Source organism: Bufo bufo, chromosome 6 (genome assembly GCF_905171765.1).
Source record: "Bufo bufo chromosome 6, aBufBuf1.1, whole genome shotgun sequence".
In the NCBI taxonomy this organism is placed as follows: Eukaryota; Metazoa; Chordata; class Amphibia; order Anura; family Bufonidae; genus Bufo; species Bufo bufo.
Genome location: NC_053394.1, coordinates 95,687,631 through 95,711,575, shown reverse-complemented (window position 1 = coordinate 95,711,575; position 23,945 = coordinate 95,687,631). Strand labels below are relative to the sequence as shown.

At 41.6% G+C, this 23,945-nt stretch overlaps 1 protein-coding gene across 8 annotated transcripts in view; it reads left to right on the top strand.

Moving 5' to 3' along the window:
* Positions 1-23,945, top strand: part of ANK3 (ankyrin 3) — a 753,651-nt gene that overhangs the window by 633,306 nt on the left and 96,400 nt on the right. For all 8 annotated transcript variants that reach the window (XM_040437293.1, XM_040437301.1, XM_040437297.1 and 5 more), the window contains one exon: positions 21,336-21,459. In XM_040437293.1, the coding sequence (XP_040293227.1) occupies positions 21,336-21,459 (124 nt within the window). The remainder of the gene's footprint in view (positions 1-21,335; positions 21,460-23,945) is intronic.

Here is a 23,945-nt window from a genome sequence, read left to right as displayed (position 1 = left end):
CTTGGACGGAAAGGTTGAGGTAAATTAGTTCCCCAGGTTAGGCCCGGGAGAACAAGGACAAGACTGTCTCCTCTCCTTCCTCCTAACTCCCAACGCCTGGATTCAGCAGCATAGACAAAGGAATAGTGCAACATGACATCACACTATACATAACAATTTGGAGTGGACCATACACACATATGTGGGACACTACATCTGCTCTCCCCACAGAATACACATACATTTTCGGCCGAGCCAAATGTGTATATGTATGGAGAAGCTACAGTGTAAACTAATAAAGTCTTATCTCTAGATCTGCGTGACAACACAATGTACAAGCATCTTCTCCCAATACACATTTATATGTTAATCTGGACAATTTAATCCCTGCTGTGGTTTTGTATCCAGCACCACCGATTAAATTTAATGAGGAAAACTTCATATGAGTCCTTACATGTAGTAACACGTGTTATTCACTAGGAAACAGTAGGAACACGTATGGTTTTTACATGTGAGATCATAAATAATGCAATTTGAAATGTGAATAATTTCTATATTAAAAAGCCCCCCTCCCTTACAAACACAATCCATGCTTGGTGCTCCCTGTCACATCACTACAGAGCCAAATTTTCACAGTCTTCCCCCAACTCCACAGTGGATGGGGTTTTGAAGCCCCATGTACATGTATTATACCATAGTCAGCTGAATACACCCAAAAAAAATACACTGCGTCTGCATCTGAATGTAGCTTTAAATTCCTTTAATCCACCATTTTATAGTTCAGAAGTCTGATAGACTGGCACTTGATTTTGGCACAGTATTGCGCGTTAATCAGAAATCTATCAGTACCAAAAGCTGAAAAGACTGTGCAGACATAGTAAGTTATAGGAATTAAGGAGCAAAGTGACAATAGTATATGTTAGGTTGTATGACAAATTCTCTTTTTTTTTTTTTTCGAGTGGAGGAAATTTTAAACAAAATAAAAAAAAAGTTGCCTTCCTTCTCACCCACTTTACCTGAGACAACTGCCAGAAATGCACTAATACGTATCCCTGATACACTTCTAAATTCTCGTCATGTAGCACATGATAAAACTGGCTGCTTGTGGCCACCACTAGGGGGAGCTCAGTGCATAGGAATTTATACCGAGTCTAAGGCCTCATATGCACAACTGTGTTTTTCATCTGCATGCTATCACATTTTTTGCCATTCATTTCTATGTAGCCATGCATACATCTGTATTTTATGAGGATCCGTGTGGCCGTTTTCGCAAATTATAGAACATGTCCAATTCTGGTCTGCATTGTGGATGAGAATACTAGTCATTCCTGTTGATTAGAGTGAGAAAAATGTGAAATTTTGTGGATCCATGGTTTGCTGACTGAAATACGGACACGATGGTGTGCATGAGGTGTTATCCTGGTATTTTCTGACTTTCTGATAGTCCTATACCCTTAGGGCTCATGCACCGGCCAGGCCTGTAGAGCTTCCGTATGTGGATGCAGGACCCATTCACTTGCGGAGGCACGGATAGAAAACCGACGGAGGCACTACATAATGCTTCCGTGGGCTTCCGATCCATGCCTCTGTTCTGCATTGCACCATATCTCCCGGATTGCGGACCCCTTCAAGTGAATGGGTCCACATGCGTGGTACGGTGTGCACATGGCCAGTGCTCGTATATTGCAGACCCGCTGTTTGTGGGCCACAATACGGGCACAGCCGGGCAACGGCCGTGTGCATGAGGCCTAATGCAGTGAACTCAATCCTGTCGCTTTCCAGCTGTTGAAAAACGACTGCTTCCAGACTGCTGGTATGCTGGGAGTTGTAGTTTCACAGCAGACTAAGATGCTAATGTCTGATAATCCAAACCTACCACGTCATAAGAAAACATTGCAATATGCATGAGTATTTCCAGTTACACAGCATGTAACTTTATAAAAGAAAGAAGCTACTATTTTTAGGGGATGTTCACACTGTGGTTTTTACAGCGCTGAATTTTCACCAAAAACCCGCCGATGGCCTCGTCTTTTATGCCTCCCATACATCTCTATGGGAGGCAGCGCTGAGGATCACGGAGTGGGGGCTTATAGCCCTAGCCGCGCCTAGAAGGGGCATGTCCCTTCTTGCCATCAATGGCAATGCTGAGGATCAGAGAGTGGCAGCTTACAGCTGTTCCCGTGCTGAGGAGGGACATGTCCCCTTTTTCGGCATGGCCACGTCTATATGCTGCCGCTCCGCAGTCCTCGGTGTTGCGTCCCATTGACGGCGGGAAGGGACATGTCCCTTTTTGGCGTGGCTAGGGCTATAAGCCCCACTCTGTGATCCTCAGAGCTGCCTCCTATTGAGATGTATGAGAGGCAAAAAAGACGCGGCTGCCTGCGGGTTTACGGCGGAATTTCAGTGCAAAAAATTCCACTGTAAAAGCCATCTTGTGAACGTCCCCTTATACTGCTAGTACTTTGTTTTTATACTGCTAGTACTTTATTATACTGCTAATACTTTGTTTTATACTGCTGCTACTTTATTTTTATACTGCTAGTACTTTATTATACTGCTAGTACTTTGTTTTATACTGCTGCTACTTTGTTTTTATACTGCTAGCACTTTGTTTTTATACTGCTAGTACTTTGTTTTTATACTGCTAGTACTTTGTTTTTATACGGCTGCTACTTTGTTTTTATACTGCTAGTACTTTGTTTTTATACTGCTAGTACCTTGTTTTTATACGGCTGCTACTTTGTTTTTATACTGCTAGTACTTTGTTTTTATACTGCTAGTACTTTGTTTTTATGCTGTTTAGTACTTTATTTTTATACTGCTAGCACTTTGTTTTGAAACAAAGTACTAGCAGTATAAAAACAAAGTAGCAGCAGTATAAAAACAAAGTACTAGCAACTTTGTTTTTATACTGCTGCTACTTTGTTTTTATACTGCTAGTACTTTGTTTCAAGCCAAACCTATATCTGGTAACATTAAAAAGCCTGCAGTATAGAACGTTGTAGATACTAATCATCAGCACTACTACCAGATTCACTGCGGTACAGATGTCCCTGACTAGTGACTACGGCTGCAGAAGTGGGACTGTACCTTTAAAGCTCAGATTACACTGGAAATATCCACACCCCCATGCAGATACCTATTTACATACAAATACTTCAAGGGCTCATTATTACACCATTCACTGCTCGCAGAGTTTTGTCAAAGAAGTTTTGTAATCCATTCAGGAGCAGCTTTCAATGGATGTGTGCAGGACGAGCAGAGAAGATCCTCTCCCACTCTTTGGATGACTGCTGTTTGGGTTTTTTATGGGGGCGAGTTGTTTGTGTCCCTCTATATTGTAACACACTTTTTAAAGGGACTTTGGTCTTTGCGGATTATTCCTGCTGGAGCTGCAGAGCAGCAATGTCTGGAACATGTTGCTTATCACATGGAGAAGTTAACATGACCCTGCGGAATTAGTTTCTTTCCTTCGCTGTTTTGGATTAAACTCAATTCACTGCTTAAGGACTACAAGGAATTTCTACGGGATATAAAAAAAAAAAAAAAACATCCTGTAAACTCTGAAATGGCTCTGCTCCTAACAAGTAAGACTTCTATACTGTACTTCATATGCATTGACCTGTAAGAAATGCCTGAAAGAAGCCCTCGCTGGTTCTTAAAATAAAAAAGGGAGAGGCGGAAAGATGATCTATTCTTTATAAGTAGACTTGTGTGTGTGCTGGGTATTTTTAGATGGTTTCTGGCCAGTTAAACCGAGTCCATCTGCGGCTTCCTGAATGGAAACTGTGGCTTTAAATTATCCCTGTAAACCAGAATGGAAAGATGGAGATTGCTTTAATTACAAGTCTGTGTAAAAAGGCGTAATAGCTGGTTGTAAAATGAGGCAGAGAGAGAGAGAACCCAGTTCCCTGAACTTTGCTTTACCTTCTGGCTTGCAATGGAAAAAGCAATTAGGAGGGAAAGTACAGATAAAGGTCCTAGTCCTGTGTCACTGCTGGAATGTGCTGCCGGCAACCTGAGGTGCAACTGGGCGGGCTAACCCTTTGTCGCCTGCTGGGTTTCTTCATGCGAATGGGTTGAAAAAGCGCAATGTAGCGCAGTCATGTGTGTGCATTGGAGGCACACATGGCATCTTTGTTGGTAGCTGAACTGAAGGTTGGTATATAAAAAGAGAAACGCTCTATGGGGTTGTCCCACTTCAGCAAATAGCATTTATCATGTAGAGAAAGTTACTACAAGGCACTTAGGGGGGGTACTATCTCTCCTTAGCTGTCTGCAGATGAGATGCTGGCTTATTTAATATCCAATTCATGTCTCAAGGCTTAGTTTAAGAGCTGAACATTGACTTATAGAATAGCTGCCTTACATCTGGTGGCATCAGAGGCAGAGCTTGTTAAGAGCTCATTTGCATCCCTTTCCTACAAGGCACTTACTAATGTATTGTGATTGTCCATATTGCTTCCTATGCTGGCTTCATTCATTTTTCCATCACATTATGCACTGCTCCTATGCAGGGGTTACGACCACCCTGCAATCCAGCAGCAGTGGTCGTGCTTGCACACTATAGGAAAAGGAGGTAGCCTACGTGTGCTCCCACCAGAGAGGCCGATGCTTTTTCCTATAGTGTGCAAGCACGACCCCCACTGATGGATTGCAGGGTGGTCATAACCATGGAAATGAGCAGTGTGTAATGCGATGGAAAAATTAATCCAGCCAGCAAAGGAGACAATATGGACAATCACAATACATTAGTGAATGCCCTGTATTAACTTTTCTACATCATAAATGCCACTTGCTGAAGTGAGACAACCCCTTTAAAATGAATGAACCTGGGGTTTTGAGAAGAAGTTTAGGTACAACCCATCTCTCTGTATTTCACTCATCCATGGCAGGAATCCAAATTGACCCTTCTGCAGATTTGCAGTTTGACATGCAGCGGGAAAAAATATAATGCGATCGTGTGAGCTACCGTGCAGATTTACCATTGAAATCGACAGGGCATGGTTTGTGAGGCGGATCTGATATGGGGTTCAGCCTAGAACACGCAGCTGTCTGAACATGTCTTTAGTCCACGTGGGGTGTAAGCGAAACACAAACAATTCATTGCGGAGTTGCACTGAAATCCACAGAAAAATGTGCATGTTTTACATGTAAATTTTGATTGAGATGTGTTGCAGATTTTACCCTATGCATTGCAAAGGATGAAATCAGCAGTGAAAATCTACAACATACACATGTTGCAGATTTAAAATCCATGCCGCAGGTCAATTTACGCACTGATTTATTTTTATTTTTATCACACAGCATTCGGATGAGGTTTGTTAAATATGCTATAATATGCTGCAGGTTTCCCACCTGCCAATCTGTGCCAGAAAATTCAATTGTATTCACTACATGTGAGCAGACCCTTAGGGCACTTTTATACCCACAGGCCAAGCTTTACTAAGCCTATAGATGGCGTAAATGTAAAGGGATTATCCAGCTTTTACTAAGTGATGGCCTATCCTGAGGCCATCACTAGGTGATAGGTGGGGGTCCAACATCCCACAACCCTGTCTATCAGCATTTTGGGTGTAGTTCTGTCAGCGGAAGTTGGCCTTGGAACTACACAACACTGTCAACCTTGTAGTGGAGACAGCTCGTTACTAGAGCTCTTCCCCCATTGAAGCCAATGGTGACGGTGCTCCAGTGATGATCTCAGTGAAGATGCTTATTGCTTGCCATTCCAAAAAATAGCCGCAGCCATTACCACCTGATGCTTATTTGCCAATCAATCTAAGAGGTACCTTATATAGCATGAGTTGTGGGGTAATGTTCAGCAGATCCTATCCAAACAGCTCTTTTAGGGCTTTTTATTTTCTCCACTGAATTTTTGTCCGAAAACCATTTTGAATTCTTAAAGGGAACCTGTCACCTGGATTTTGGGTATAGAACTGAGGACATGTGTTGCTAGATGGCCGCTAGCACATTAGCAATACCCAGTCCCCATAGCTCTGTGTACTTTTATTGTGTAAAAACCCAGATTTGATACATATGTATATGTAATTTATATGTTTAGGGTAACACAATGAACATTTAGAAACGATCAGTGAGGGTAGCATAGTAGAGGTGACAGGTTCCCTTTAAGGAAACTGCCTCTTATTGTTATCAATGAGAATTTGCACTGCCTTTAATGGCGGCAGATGATTTTCACTCAGATTTCAAAACCACATCAACAAGGCAACTGCTGGAAACATTGGCCGGTGTCCACATGTAGCTTGGCCCGATTGCATGGGGACAATTCTGCAGCCAAATCTGTGGCATGCAATATGCATAACCCCATCAGAAATCTGAGGGTGCATAAACTAGTAATAGATACCCCTAGCAAACCTCTAGGTTACTTCCTTGAGCTAACTCAGCCATTTAGCTAAAATGAATATTGAGCAGCTCCAGCCTTGGCACAGTATTGCACAGCCAGGGGTGCACCACCAATGAGGCCAGGTTAGGCGATCGCCTCAGACGGCACCAGGTAGGGGCATAAGGGGGTCAGTAGAAGGGCCATGGGCAATGAGCGCTTTCATTGTGGCAAAGGGGTTCGGTTGCATAGGGGTTAGGTTAAGAAATTGGCGCCGTTTCAGTTTTTGCCTCAGGCAGCAGAAAGGCTAGGTGCACCCCTGTGCACAGCTCACATCGGAGAGCCCTCATATTTATGAGCTCCGTCTCTCCCCCGCCACCCTGCCAATGACTGACATCGTTTTTCCTATTGCAATCAGCAGCAGGTGGTGCGGGGTGAGGTGGAAGGTCATGAGTATGAGGACTCCCAAGATTGTGTCGACTCCAGTGCTCGGCGCATTCTAAAACTGTTCAAAGCAGATATTTTCAAAATGGCTGGCACAGTGTTGTGCTCAGCCCCTCTGTCACCAGTTTATGGGCAGCCTAAGGGTCCCCACACACCTGAATTTGGCTCTGGCGTTTTTATTTTGTTTATCAGTAAACTCAATAAACCCAGCATGATGTAGATTAAGCCAGCTTTCAGTCTATATGTTCATTGTACTACTCATTTACTGCTATTTACTTTTTTATGTGTCTTGTCATAGGGTCAAGGTGTTTGCTTGTATGGCCACCTATAAAGCTGGCCATATACATTAGATATATGTCTACCCATCGGGGACTGGAGTCACTGGATGATTATCTAATATGTATGGGGGCTTCCTCACTTGTCTTGATGGCATATATCAAGGGGAGATAAGGATCAGACAGTTGGATTTCAACTCCAAGAATCCCTTTGTTCTTGGAAAGATAAGAGGAGTTTAATAGTGGATTTACATGCTCCCACCATAAGCCAATTATCTGGAAGGGAACGTTCCTTCCCAACATCTGGCTGCTCGTCAGTGGAGGTGAAGAACTGTATTTACATCCAGCGATCATCTTCACAGTATGAGGATCATCTTCACAGTATGAGGATGAGCGTTGGCTACACCTATAGTTCATCCTCATACAGCCGCATTATTCCTGGGCAGCAGAGTGTAGACAGCACAACCTGCTGCCCAGACGCGATAATTTAGATTTTTGCATTAACAATTGTGTCTCCCAATGAACAAGCGTTTGGCTCATTGATTGGGTGATCTGCAGCACCTTTAGATGGGCCCCTTGTCTGGAACGTGCATTTGTAGGAACGTTTGTTCCCGATGATCGACCCAAACATCGGGCCATGTAAGCCCAGCATAACAACAGCTTCCATCCCCATTTCCTACTGAGTAGACATGTATGAGGGGATCTTGTGTGAATGGCTGCTTAACGATGACCACAGTGCTTAGGTATTGTGTCGGTGTATGGGACAGTGTTTCATTTGTTTTCTTTGATTTTAAGGAAGTTTGGCAACATTTTCATTACGTTGTGACAAAACTGCAGGTTGTCACTTATGTTGTTCGGGTGGCTTCACACAACCAGTCCCATTCATTGGAATGGGTTTGTTTTAGCAGCAAGCACAAAGATTTCTGCAATTCAGATGAATGGAAGTGTTTTTCAGTCACAGAAATTTCTGCTACAAAACCTGCCATGCGTGAAGGCCTTATATCTGAACGACTCGCCATTCCCAGTTGATCTGTAAAGGTTACCATTCTGCATGGCCATACCATAATTGAAAGTGATAAATTGCACTTTGATCTCTGCCTTCATCTGTGATTTAGACGCCTGAAGATTCCACCGGACCATGACCAACAAGACAGATAAATTATCACATCTGCTGTCAGTCGCCATCTGGCATGCTCATTTATGTGATAAGACGGTGCTGACAGTCATCAGAAAAAAATTAAATCTGCCTTTAAAGGAGTTGTCCATTTTCATCATATTGATGGCCCACCCTCACGATAGGTCATCAATATCCGATTGGTGAGGGTCCGACTCCTGGAAGCCCATCAATCAGCTGTTTGAAAGAGTTGTGACGCTCGTGCAATGCATCCTCTTCGATATTTACTTGCTGCTGTCCAGGTTGTAGCAGCGGTGCAGGGTAGTTACAGCTGTTCATCCCATGCACTCGGATGGGAGAGGAAGCTGTAATTACACTGCACTGCCGCTACAATCTAGACAGTGTGCAGGTCCACGTTGAAGAGGATGCAGACCAATCGTCAGGATAGGTCATCAATATCATGAAACCAGACAACCCCTTTAAACCACATAAATTCTGTAGTGAACTGGCCAGCTTAAAAAGGGCTGCATGAGATGGGATTAGAGAAGATTCTTCCAAAAACTGCTCCATTGTTGTGTATGGTAGGGAATTTGTCATCACCAGTTATATGCTGCTAGGTTCTGACAGCTCCAGTGCATGCAATGAGTCCTGACATTCATGAGCTACTGTCTCTCCCCATCCCCTGCCACCGATTGACAGTTTTTTCCCCAACAGAATTGGCGGAGTTGGGCGGAGAAAGCCAGGAGCTCCTGGATATTTAGGACTCATCCGCTGGAGCTGTTCAATACAAGATTGGCAAAATGTTAATTAAATAAAGTGACCCATCATTCTGCTATGGCTAGTTTCAAACTAGTGCTTGGGAGTAGCCTGCTGGAGATGTCTCGCTCCGGCACTGCCTGAAGCTACCTGAAGGCACACCGGCTGCATTAACTATAATGGGGACCGGTGGAAATCCGGCTGCAACCTGGTAAATATTCTACGCTTAGCAGTTTTCATCCGCCTATTCCCAGCATATTTGCCGATGCGGCCAGATCTTCGCCTGTCCTTATTATAGTTAATGGGGGGGGGGGGGGGGGGGGGGGGAGAAGCTAACGCTGCATCTTCCCTTTATTGTGTTAGCTGATCTTTGAAAAAATTAAAAAAGCAGCAGTTATCCCTCCAAGCCTCCTGTTGATCCAGCGCAGATTCTCTAGCAATCCTTATGGTTCTTCTTCTTACAAGCGACCAGCAAGTGACTGCTGCAGCCAATCAGCGGCCTCAGCAGTCCAGTGCTGTGCTACTGGCATCTAGTGTTGATCGCGAATATTCTAATCGCGAATTTTTATCACGAATATTGGCACTTCGAGAATTCGCGAATATCTAGAATATAGTACTATATCTTCGTAATCGCGAATATTCTAGATTTTTTTCAGATCAGTACCCATGATCCCTCACTGCTTCTTGCTTGTGGGCCAATGAGAAGGCTGCAATATCTTTGACTTTAGAAGTAGTGTTGATCACGAATTTTCGTATCGCAAATTTTCCAAAGGCCGATTTTCGCATTCAAGAAAATAATGACTGGAGATCACGAAATCTCGAATTCGCGAATATATGACTAATATTCACCCAAATATTAGTGAAATATCGCAATATCGAATGTTGCCCCTGCCGCTCATCACTGCTGGCATCATGGCTTTCACCGCTGAGTGATGGTGCCAGTAGTGCATGGGAACTACAGAACTACCTGCATCTGGATCTGGAGGTGACTGGAGAGGTGAGAGTTTTTATTTTTTATATTGTTTATACTATTTCCATTTTTGTTTTTTGTGTTTTTATTTTTTTATTCAAGCCCATGCAATCCACAGGCAAAAGTTGTTCAGATATAAAGCAAGCACACTTTCCTACGTCATACATCCCCTGTTAGTTTGCTTTCCCTGGGCTCGGTAGAAGGTCTCTGTTCCGTTTTGTTGTGTTTCACATGTATTATTTGATATCGTATAACATAGGTATTTGACAAAAATGACAAGTCCTAAGCTGGTATTTTATACCGTACATCATTTGTTCTAGTTTGAAAAGATCCTGTGACATGACTTCCAACAGATAAATATCCACTCAAGGGAATCCTTGGGAGATTAATAAAAGATGATCAAGTAATAATTTAAGAAATTCATATTTTACACACAAGCTGTAACCGAGTAAAGGACATCTTGCAGCTTGTCCGCAAGGTGCACATGTCCCCAGCGGCTTAAACAAACTGCAACGTGTTTGCAAAGCAAAGCAAACAATTCAGCAAAGTTTTATATACCATAATGAAAGGTCGCTGGGCAGAAATGATCCTGGTCTGGAGGTCTGGAGAGACAAACCCTTTTATTGTCTATTCATGGAGATGAAAGGTAGTCGTTTGTAAACCTTTGTTCATTCACTTGTCTACCCCTGAATTGATTGACCCTAGGACTAAACCACATCTAGACACAATGCCAACCAGACTGGAGTTGCCTCAAAATGCAGATTACACACATCTCTCTGACACGTATGGAGGCATCTGCCACATGTGAAGTTGTCATCAACTAAGGTCTAAAGCAGAAGTTATTTGAGGACTACACTAGAGATGTGTTTATAGGGAACCTGTCACACTGAACATGGAGTCTGATCTGCCAGCAGTATGATATAGAGCAGGAGGAGCTGAGCAGATTTATATATAGTATCGGAGGAAATGATTCAGTATAAATCCCTGATCTTTCTATGCTGAGGAGTCCAGGAGGCGTTCTTCTCAGTTATTGACAGTCATCTTTTTTGTACATTCATACTGGAAAGCTGACAATCCCTGAGTGAGTCCACCCACTAGACTCCTAAAGCTGGTCATACACATTCTATAGTTGTCAGCTGAACCAGCGTTCATCCGGCCACTGTCTTTCCTGACTCTCCCCTACACATATAGGAGAGGGGAGAAAGCTGCTGGTGGACACTTCTGATGGTGGCTGATCTCCTGGGACATCAAAAGGATTGGGCGAAAATAGTCCATCTACCCGATCCTTGTCTCCCTAACATCACTTCTCAGGGGAGAGTCGGGAGCTCCCCATACATTAGGCTGTCGGCTGAATAGCTGTTTTTGGTGGGTTCAACCGACAATTCTCTAATGGGTATGAGGGCTTTTAGCATAAAATGAGCAAGGATTTCAACCAAAGGGTTAAAAGTTATACTCAACATTTTTCCACAAAGCTATATATCGATCTGCTCAGCTCCTCCTGCTCTATAACATGCTGCCTGCAGGTTAGGCTACTTTCACACTGGCGTTTTGGCTTTCCGTTTGTGAGATCCGTTCAGGGCTCTCAGAAGCGGTCAAAAACGGATCAGTTTTGCCCTAATGCATTCTGAATGGAAAAGGATCCGCTCAGAATGCCTCAGTTTGCCTCCGATCAGTCTCCAAAACGCTGTTGGTGCCCGTCTGACGAAACTGAGCCAAACGGATCCGTCCTGGCACACAATGCAAGTCAGGTAAGGACGGTTCTGTTTTATATTTCTGGTGCACTGTGTGCTATACAGGACCACTGTGCGCTATACAGGACCACTGTGCGCTATACAAGACCACTGTGCGCTATACAGGACCACTGTGCGCTATACAGGACCACTGTGCGCTATACAGGACCACTGTGAGCTATACAGGACCACTGTGCGCTATACAGGACCACTGTGCGCTATACAGGACCACTGTGCGCTATACAGGACCACTGTGCGCTATACAGGACCACTGTGAGCTATACAGGACCACTGTGCGCTATACAGGACCACTGTGCGCTATACAGGACCACTGTGCGCTATACAGGACCACTGTGCGCTATACAGGACCACTGTGCGCTATACAGGACCACTGTGCGCTATACAGGACCACTGTGCGCTATACAGGACCTCTGTGCGCTATACAGGACCACTGTGTGCTATACAGGACCACTGTGTGCTATACAGGACCACGAAGAAGCTCCTGTCCTCCTCATAGAAAGAAATTTACAGTGTCCAGCAGCTATTCCGGACTGTTATATTTAAGGACTTTAGTTTTCTCTAAAAATCTTCATTTTCTCTTACCTTGGGATGACATTTTGGGGCTTTGGAATCAATTAATAGTTTCCCATAGAACTATGGATTCAAGTTACATTGTTTCCAACGTAAAATAGTTATCCCAAAACCCATGAATATTGTAACTTGAGGGACATTTCTATTTATGTAATTACCTGATATTTAATATATTATGTGTTTTAACTTGTGCTCCCATAGTTGTTTAATTTTACAGGGGTGAACCAGTCTGGCAGATCTACCACCAGCATGACTTTACCTATATATACAGGTGAAACTCGAAAAATTAGAATTTCGTGCAAAAGTCCATTTATTTCAGTAATGCAAATTAAAGGGAACCTGTCACCGGGATTTTGTGTATAGAGCTGAGGACATGGGTTGCTAGATGGCCGCTATCACATCCGCAATACCCAGTCCCCATAGCTCTGTGTGCTTTTATTGTGTAAAAAAAACGATTTGATACATATGCAAATTAACCTCAGATGAGTCAGAGCTTGAAAATATGACTCTTCTCTGGTCAAGTAAGATATGACTCTTATGTTAATTTGCATAAAAGGCGGGAAGTACAAAAATGCATAATACTTATTGAATTCGTCTGCAAATGAAATTAAAAGTGTAATTTATATGTTTAGGGTAACACAATGAACATTTAGAAACGCTCAGTGAGGGTAGCACAGTAGAGGTGACAGGTTCCCTTTAAAAGGGATTTCATTATTGCTGCTTAAAATTAGAATTTTGTGAAAAGGTTCAATATTCTAGGCTCAAAGTGTCACCCTCTAGTCAGCTAATTAATCCATACCCCCTGAGCAAAGGGCACCTCAAAATTGTGACTTTGGGGTTTCATAAGCTGTAAGCCGTAATTATCCAAATTATAACAAATAAAGGCGTGAAATATCTCGCTTTGCATGTAATGAGTCTATCTCATATGTTAGCTTCACCTTTTACGTTGCATTACTGAAATCAATGAACTTTGCACGATATTCCAATTTTTCGAGTTTCACCTGGATATGAGAATACAAGATATACCAGAGTCTGGATATTTTATATAAAATGCGAGGGAGACAGATATTCATATATTTGTAATTCATATTGAAATAAGAGACTCCTCTTCCCCATCCTTCTTTGAATAGCACATGAGAACCCAAATATTTGAAGAGCAAAATGAGGAACATGGAAAATGCTGTCAGAATATTGATGAGTGATGCATCCTATGTTTTTACATAGAGTCTGGTCCTTCATTCACCACCCTTATGTATCATCTTATTATCTCGTCTGTAGAGAGACAGTTTTGTCTAGTAGCCAAGAACAAAAATCATTTCTAAAACCTGGTGCAAACACATGGTGATTACTTGTTCTAATATGAACCACGGGCAGCACGGTGGCTCAGTCGTTATCACTGGTGCCTTCTTCCAATCTCACCATCTGCATGGAGTTTGTATGTTCTCCGTTTGGTTTCCTCCAGGTGCTCTGGTTTCCTCCCACACTCCAAAGACATACTGATAGGGAACTAAGATTGTAAGCCCCAATGGGGACAATGAGTGATGCTAATGTCTGTAAAGCACTGTGGAATAGGTCAGCGCTATATAGGTGAGTAAGATAAATAAAGCCATATACAGGGAGAGATGACAGGGGTCCAGTCCTTCCCTTTTTATGAGTAAAAGTAAGGGTCAAGTCATTGCATCAGGGCTAAAATATAGCAAGGAGAACTAAGGCATTCGACCATGGTCCTCCACCACCCAGTACTCTCTAGTACTAGCCAGCAGCAAGACATTCTTGCTATCAAGATTGGATACCTTCACATAGTATGCCTCATAGTCATATTAAGACTTATATGCTTGTGTTTGACAACATTTTTAAAGGGATATTCCAACCACAGACATTTATGGTATAATCATAGGGTAAATAAATGTGAAAAAAAAGCAGGTCCCACCTGTGGGAAGTCACCTCATCAGACAGGGGTCAGAGGAACCCACTCTAAAGATGTAGGTGCAGGTTTCAGAGGTAGTATTGTCATAGAGTATTTCTTAAATGTCTTCAGTGGGAATACCCCTTTACCGCCACATCAAAGTCTTTTGTATGGTAACTTTCTTAAGCAAATTGTTTCATTTTCAAGGTTTCTTTTGAGGCCATGTGTGTATTTCTAACACACTGAAGATCCACCAGCAAACATACATAGCCGCTCTTTTTGCTTATTCCTATCATGGTTGCCACCTCTGGACACGGGCACCACAATCTTAGTAGTAGTGTCAGCTGGATCACCGTCACATAATATTTGAGTTTAACATCATAATATGTGATAAAGATGATTATGCTCAACAATAGAATTTATATATGGAAAGATATCGATTTCCAAACCAGAAGATGTCAATTTCAGTAGGTTGTCATGCTGACATTGCTACAAACAGGGGCGGACTGGCAAATTAAAGTGGGCTTGGAAAAAATACTAAGTGTCCCCGTTCTGTAGTCATGTTCAAATTGATGGAAGGCAGGGCCAACACAAGTAGGCAGGGGTGCACCACCAATTAGGCGAGGTGAGGCGATTGCTCCAGGCAGCACCAGGTAGGGACAAGTAGGGGGCAGCAGAAAGGCAATGGGTAATGAGTGCTTTCATTGTGGAAGTGTTCATGTCTGCATATTCAAATGTATCGCTATATTAACGAGAATGTTTTATAGCACTATATGTAATGTTTCCAAGTATGCCTTTAACCCTTAGTATACAAGTGCCTTACATGTATGGCACAGAAATGCGGGACAGAAATCCCAGCGCAGTACAGGAACGGTGCGCTGATCGGGCGGTTGCAGGGGTCTGGCTGTCACTGATAGCCGGACCCCTGCTGTACACCCGGCATCGGTGAAAACACTGATGCCGGCGCATTAACCCTTGCATGGCCGCGGTCAGCAATGACCGTGGCATGTGTGGTATCCTCACGGGTGCCGGTGTCCATGGGGTCCCCTCGCTGCTGTGACGGGAGCCCCATGGCTGCCTTCCTTAGGCATCGTGGATGCCTTCCGGGAGAGCCTGTGAGATCCATCCCCCTGGATCTCAAAGGCAAGCAGGCTGTAAGTATATTACAGTGTGTAATACACTTACAGCCAATGCATTACAATACAGAAGTATTGTAATGCATTGTGAAGGGGATCAGACCCCCAAAAGTTGAAGTCCCTGAGTGGGACAAAAGATAGTGAAAAAAAAAGTTTTAAAAAAGAAGTTAAAAAAAAATAAAATTAAAGTTTCAAGTAAAAAAAAAAAAGCGTCTTTATCCCAAAATAAATTAAATAAAAAAATAGGGAAAAAAGAAAAGTAGACATATTTGGTATCGCCGCGTCCGTATCGACCGGCTCTATAAAAATATCACATTAGCTAACCCCTCTGGTGAACACCTTCAAAAAAATAAAATAAAAACTGTGCTAAAATTAGATTAGTGGTATTCGAGTCCCTATCAGATTGGAACAGTTTCAATGGAGTCCAGGAGAAATGGGACTACTTAAAAGTGGCACTATTGCAGGCAACAGAAAATTGCATTAGGCTTGTCAGTAAACGCAAAAAAAGGAAGAGACTACTGTGGTACTCAGCAGAGGTGGCCAAAATCATTAAAAACAAAAAGATTGAATTTTTAATTATAAAAAAAAACTAACGAGGATGACAGGCAAATTTATAAGATTAGGCAGAGAGAGGCCAAACAAGTTATAAGAGCTTCTAAAGCACAGGCAGAAGAGAAATTAGCTCAGTCAGTGAAAAAAGGCGATAAGACATTCTTCAGATACATAAATGAAAAAAGGAAACTAAAACAAGGAATTACCAAATTAAAAACAAAAGAAGGAAGGTATATGGAAAAAGATAAAGAACTAGCTGACTGCCTCAATGAATACTTCTGTTCAGTTTTTACAAATGAAAATGAAGGAAAAGGACCTCAGTTAGGAAAGAAGACTAATGAATCTTTTGATGCATGTGTCTTTACAGAGGAAGAGGTTCTAAGTTAGCTGCCTAAAATTAATACAAATAAGTCACAGTGGCCTGATGGGATACACCTAAAGCTATTAAAAGAGCTCAGCGGCGAACTAGCAAAACCATTAACAGATTTATTTAACCAATCACTGGCAACAGGAGTCGTCCCAGAAGATTGGAAATTGGCAAATGTTGTGCCCATTCACAAGAAAGGTAGTAGGGAGGAATCGGGCAACTATCGGCCAGTAAGCCTGACATCAATAGTGGGGAAATTAATGGAAACCATACTTAAGGAGAGGATTGTGGAACATCTAAAATCCCATGGATTGAAAGATGAAAAACAGCATGGGTTTACTTCAGGGAGATCATGTCAAACTAATCTTATAAGATTTTTTTGATTGGGTGACTAAAATAATAGATGGCGTAGATGCCGTAGACATCGCTTATCTAGACTTTAGTAAGGCTTTTGATACTGTCCCACAAAGAGGAGAGAATATTTAAAAGAAGAAAAACTGCTACAAGAGGACATAGTTTTAAATTAGAGGGGCAAAGGTTTAAAAGTAATATCAGGAAATATTACTTTACTAAGAGAGTAGTGGATGCATGGAATAGCCTTCCTGCAGAAGTGGTAGCTGCAAATACAGTGAAGGAGTTTAAGCATGCATGGGATAGGCATAAGGCCATCCTTCATATAAGATAGGGCCAATGGCTATTCATAGTATTCAGTATATTGGGCAGACTAGATGGGCCAAATGGTTCTTATCTGCCGACACATTCTATGTTTCTATGTTTCTAAAACAAACATACATTTTTTTGTCACCTTACATCACTAAAAGTGCAACACCAAGCGATCAAAAAGGCGTATGCCCACCAAAATAGTACCAATCTAACCGTCACCTCATCCCGCAGAAAATGAGCCCCTACCTAAGACAATCTCCCAAAAAATAAAAAAAACTATGGCTCTCAGACTATGGAGACACTAAAACATGATATTAGTTTTGGTTCAAAAATGCTTTTATTGTGTTAAATGTAAAATAAAAAAAAGTTTACATATTAGGTATATCCGCGTCCATAACAACCTGCTCTATAAAAATACCACATGACCTAACCCCTCGGGTGAACACCGTAAAAAAATAAAAATTAAAGCCGTGTAAAAAAAGCCATTTTTTGTCACCTTACATCGCAAAAAGTGTAATAGCAAGCGATCAAGAAGTCATATGCACCCCAAAATAGTGCCAATCAAACCATCATCTCATCCCGCAAAAATGATACCCTATGTAAGACAATCTCCCAAAAACTAAAAAAAACTATGGCTCTCAGACTATGGAGACACTAAAACATGATTTGTTTCAAAAATTATATCATTGTGTAAAACTTGCATAAATAAAAAAAAGTGTACATATTAGGTATTGCCACGTCCGTAACGACCTGCTCTATAAAAATATCACATGGCCTAACCCCTCAGGTGAACACTGTAAAAAATAAAAAAAATAAAAACGGTGTCAAAAAAGCTATTTTTTGTCACCTTACATCACAAAAAGTGTAATACCAAGCGATCAAAAAGTTATACGCACCCCAAAATAGTACCAATCAAACCATAATTTCATCTTGCAAAAAATGGGACCCTACCTAAGACAATTACCCCAAAAAATAAAAAATATGGCTTTCAGAATATGGAGACACTGAAAATGATTTTTTAAATAAAAAAATGCTGTTATTGTGTAAAACACAAATAAATAAATAAAAGTATACATATTAGGTATCGCCGCCTCCATAAGAACCTGCTGTATAAAAATATAACCTGGAATAAACCCTCAGGTGAACACCGTAAAAAGTAAAAATGGTGTAAAAAAAGTTATTTTTTGTCACCTTACAATGCAAAAAGTGCAATAGCAAGCGATCAAAAAGTCAGTTGTAACCTCCAGTCTGTTAATTACAATGCTATCATTGCACAAATTAAAAAAGACATAGTGACCTATTCGCATTACCCTCTCTCCTGGATGGGCCGAGTTGCTGCGTCCAAAATGTTTCTTTTGCCAAAGATCTTGTACTTATTTAGGAACTTGCCTGTTATTGTGCCCCGCAGATATATTGCCTCTCTCCAAACCCTTATATTACAATTCATATGGAAAAAGCAAAGGGCGAGAGTAGCGGCTGATATCCTATACAAGCCTGTTAAACTGGGGGGACTGGGATGCCCATGCCTTCTTACATATTACCAAGCTACTGTGCTCGACCAGCTCAAGAGCTGGTGGATCAATGACACCGCAAAAAAATGGGTACAAATGGAAACTAGCTTAACTCGGGCACCCTCATTGCAGCACTTACTTTGGCAAGGATCACTCTCCAAAACGCCTCCTCGATCTACATCTATCACTAGTCAAGCTGGAATGTCACTATGGACCAAGTGTCCACTTATCCCAAAAATCCTTCCACTCAGCATTACGGATGCTCCGTTGTCAGCTTTCAGCGCCTGCTTGCCGGATACTGATTTCTCACAATGGGAATCTAAGGGAATCCTTTCAGTGTCCCGAATTTTAACTAATGGGGCCCTTATATCATTCACTGAATTAAGAGAGCGGTATCAAATCCAGTGGTCTGATTTTTATAAGTACCTCCAACTACGCCATCTCCTAGCATCAAAGAACATTGCACACACTACTCATTCCTCTATGTATACTGCATATTTCCAGAATCCCAGAATACGGAAGGGAGGTATTTCTGAGGCCTATAGGGGGTTGCAGCTCTCAGTTACTATGTCAAAATTCCCATTCCAGACTAAATGGGAGAAAGATTTAAATAAAACTTTTGCACCAGCACATTGGGCCTTTGTTTTCTCCCTGAGCTCTAAAACCTCGAAGTGTGTCGACCACCTAGAGGCCTCAAGAAAACTCCTTTATAGGTGGTATTATACCCCTTATCGCCTATCCATCATATATCCAACCACCTCAAATGTTTGCTGGCGATGTCTATCAGCAGTTGGCAATTTAATGCACATCTGGTGGACTTGCCCTGCTGTCAACCGTTTCTGGTCCAACATATTATCACTTATAGGTGCTGTAATAGGGAAGATACTTCCCACATCCCCGGAAATAGCATTGCTCTCCTTGGGGCTGGAATGTTTAGATTTGAAAGACCTCACTATTGCTTTTCATATACTAACAGTAACGAGAGTGGCAATAGCCAAAAGGTGGAAGAGTAGGGATATCCCAACCATACCAGAAATCATTGCTAAAGTCTACTATAATTATGGCATGGAACTACTGATTGCAAAACAACTTTGCCGGTTATCAAGCGTCAGTGTCAGGTGGCGTGACTGGGCGTCTTATATATCTAAACATTACCCATCTTTGCCAAATCTACAAGTATAGAAGATGTATACCTCAATTCTATTGCTTGATTTTAACTGTGGTGCAGTGTTTATTATTGTTTGTTTGTTGGTCGTCTTTTCACGGCCTTGTTTCTTTCTTTAATGTAGATGAAAACTTTTCATCCGATGTCTTTTATCCTGAATACTTGTAATGTGATGAGCAAATAATACTGTAATCTACGGTAATATGACACTATGGAAGATGTTGTATGCTCTAATTTTCAAATAAAAAATTTGTGAAATAAAAAGTCACATGCACCCTAAAATAGTACCAATCAAACCGTCATCTCATCCCGCAAAAAATGACCTTCTACATAAGACAGTCGCCCCCCCCAAAAAAAAAAATATGGCTTCCAGAATATGGAGACACTAAAAAAATATTTTTTTTCAAAAATGCTTTATTATGTAAAACTGAAACAACCAACTAAAAAAAGTCATATAGTCAAATAGTCATATTTGGTATTGTCGCGTCCATAACAACCTGCTCTATAAAAATAGCACATGATCTAACCTTTCAGATGAACACTGTAAATAACAAAAAATAAAAACAGTGCTAAAACAGCTATTGTTTGTTATCTTGCCTCACAAAAAGTGTAATATAGAGCAACCAAAAATCATATGTGCCCTAAAATAGTACCAACAAAACTGCCACCTTATCCTGTTGTTTCCAAAATGGGGTAATTTTTTGGGAGTTTCTACTCTAGGGGTGCATCAGGGGGTCTTCAAATGTGACATAGCAGCTTACAAATCTGCTTTCCAAAAACCATATGGCGTTCCTTTCCTTCTGCGCCCTGCCGTCTGCCCGTACAGCAGTTTACGACCACATATGGGGTGTTTCTGTACACTACAGAATCAGAGCAATAAATATTGAGTTTTGTTTGGCTGTTAACCCTTGCTTTGTTAGTGGAAAAAAATTGATTAAAATGGAAAATCTGCCAAAAAAGGGAAATTCAGAAATTTCATCTCCATTTTCCATTAATTCTTGTGGAACACCTAAAGAGTTAACAAAGTTTGGAAAATCAGTTTTGAATACCTTGAGGGGTGTCGTTTCTAAAATGGGGTCATTTTTGGGTGGTTTCTATTATGTAAGCCTCACAAAGTGACTTCAGACTTGAACTGGTCTTTCAAAAGTGGGTTTTGGGCACAAAATACATGCTCAAAAACTTCCACTGGCCGGCCGTTAGGAGGGCTCAAGTGGCTCCTCTGGGCATCGGCCCACCAGGAAATTTTTCTGTAAGGTCTATGGCCAATCTGACCCTGGCTGCAAAGCTTCTGCAAAATCCATATGTATTTGCTTTGTACTGGTATAAACAAGATATTGGTAACATCAAGTACATGTTGCAGAATTGAAAATCCAGACTCTAAGATCCCTGTAGATTTTTTTCTGCAATATGTGAACAGGGTATTGTAAAACCCATTGACTTGCACGGTATCGCACTTTGCTACAGACGCACCATGAATCTACCGCATGTGCACATGATGAAAGATATTAAGTCTAAAAGGAAATAATAGCTATAAAGCAGAAATAGATGCAACATATCAGTGGCTTCATGTTTTGTAAAACAACACAGCTATCTCCTGCAAAGTAACACTTGTTTTCCAGCCACATAACATTGACTGTAACATCCGGGCATCCAGCTATCTGTGTGGTTTCCTGCTGCTGGTGTGCATTATTGAAAATTCTGTGTGGAAAATGTCCCGGGGCCCTGTCATGTCATTGATTAGGTGTCGGCGTGCTCACAGTGATGATCTACTAACTCATCATCATCAGCGCTTCTATGAGGTTGATGCTTGTCGTTAAAACAGCCATTCTTCTTTCTTAGGTGAAGATGCAATGACAGGTGACACTGACAAATACCTTGGACCACAAGATCTGAAAGAGCTAGGGGATGATTCTTTGCCCCAAGAAGGTTACATGGGCTTCAGCCTTGGAGCCAGATCGGCCAGGTAAGTACCAATATGGCGGCACTGTAATTTCATGTTACACCATCGACTTACATGTGTCCATCTCTTTTCTGTTTTGAGCTTCTACTTCATCATCATGGGAAGTCACAAAACCTGACATGTGTGTACACTGTTAGAATTAACCCTGTCCTTTGCACGACATACACATATACGCACTGGATCATACATATATATGCACTGGATCATGTTTGCAGAAGTCTGCGGAATATAGAAGAGTAGCAGCAGCCGAATAATAAAAGTCCTTCAGTGTCCTAAAAAGTCCCTCAAACACATGCATGAGAAGTCAATGTACCATATACCTGACGAAAGAGAATCCCAATTCTATCATGTATTAATATAAGGTCTTATGGACGTATTGTTATTAAATGTAGACAAGAAATTCAGTCCAGATATCTATGTAAGTAGCATCATAGTATTTCTTGAGTGAGGCTACCCATTGTGTAATACTTACCTGCAGCCACATACGGTAGACATGTATTCCTGCTGCATGTTCAAACAGGTTGAACGTCATTACTTAGGAGATAGAGATCTTCTTCTTTATTGCATATCTAAATAAAAAAATCATTAAGAAAAGTAAAAAAAAAAAGCATGTGAAATGTCTTGGGCGACAGGAAGGTTTTTGGTCTTATGCCCGGCATCATTTTATTAATTCACTATTAATTAAATAGTCTGATAATTTTATAATCTGGATCATTTTAGGCGTGGCAACACAAATTATGTGCATTTTGTTTATTTCAAATTTTTATATAATAAAACATTTTTAATTAGGGAAGAAACACTTTTTGTGTTTGTTTTTAAAAATATTTTTAGAGCTGTGTACATATGCTATTAAATTGCCACGAGCACATCCACAATATACATATCCCATAGCTCTGAGTGCTTTTAGGCTACTTTCACACCTGCGTTCGGTGCGGATCCGTCTTGTATCTGCACAGACGAATCCGCACCAATAATGCAAACGCTTGTATCCGTTCATAACGGATCCGTTTGCTTTATTCTTTAAAAAGTGATCCGTGTCCGTTTTTTTTTTAAATCATTTTTTTAAAATCATTTTAAAGGCAAACTTGACTTAGAATTTTTTTTCACTTTTAATGTCCGTGGATCCTCCAAAAATCAAGGAAGACCCACGGAAGAAAAAACGGACACGGATCACGGAACTACGGAACCCGTTTTTGCGGACCGCAAAAAAAACCGGTCGTGTGCATGAGGTTTTACATTGTAAGTCAGGACGGATCAGTTTGGCTCCTCATCGTCAGGCGGACACCAAAACGCTGCAAGCAGCGTTTTGGTGTCCGCCTGAAAAGCGGAACGGAGACCAAACGCAGCCAAACTAATGCATTCTGAACGGATCCTTATCCATTCAGAATGCATTGGGGCTGAACTGATCCGTTTTGGGCCGCTTGTGAGAGCCCTGAAACGGATCTGACAAGCGGACCCAGAAACGCCAGTGTGTAAGTAGATTCAGTAAAAAAAAATTGGGATATATATGTAAATGAAGCAAGTAATATACGCTAGAATATGCCCCCATTGTCTGATAGGTGCGGGTTCCACCTCTGGGACCCTCAACTACGCAGAGAACTGAGCCACAGGTGGTGGCTGGAGGGGTATGTCCACCGCCAATTGCTTTCCCCATATAAGTGAATGGGAGCACACTGCGCTTGTGCAGCCACCCAGAGGTGGGACCCGCACCTATCAGACAATGGGGGCATATTCTAGCAATATGCACCCATTGTCTGTGATGGGATAACCCCTTTCAGTGTTTCAGATATTCTCCAGTTAACCTTTTGACTGTAGCAGTAACTGGTCTTACATTCCACTCTCTTAGATATTGTCAGATTATAATTTTTTTGTGAATATGTGGCCTACAAACATTTTAATGGATTCTAATTTTGTTGTTTAGCTTTAACTTTCACCTGGCTATATATACAAGCTTTCATTGTGCTGCGCCCTGCACTCGTATTATACAAATCAGTTTTTCTTTGCTTGAACTTTTGGAGAAACCAAACAGTCATCAGTTCATCAGGATATTACGCTTAGCACGTGGAATTCAGGTCTGGTAAAGCTCTGCTGTCTGAGATCTAACTCTCTGGAGTTCTGCGAGTGCCGGGGACATGACCACACATTCTCTGTGAAGCTTATTCAAAGCCCTAAAACAAAACCCGGCACTGTGTTGGTGGAAGAGATTACCGCCAGTGTTTTGGATTACAGCGGTGTGATTGCTGATGGGCCAATGTTTAAGCCGATAATGCCACCTTTCAAAGTAAAAGCCTTACAGACGTTTCCCTTGAAAATTTCATGGCATCCCATAGCATATTATGTCTCTTTCTATAGGTTTTCAGTACACAGTGCTGTTTGGAAAGCGTGCACAAGTTGGAAAAAAATACATCATTTTAATAGCTCCACCCATTTGTTCATAAGTAATAATTATATGAAAATGATTTACATCTCAGGAAGTTGTAGCCACAGAT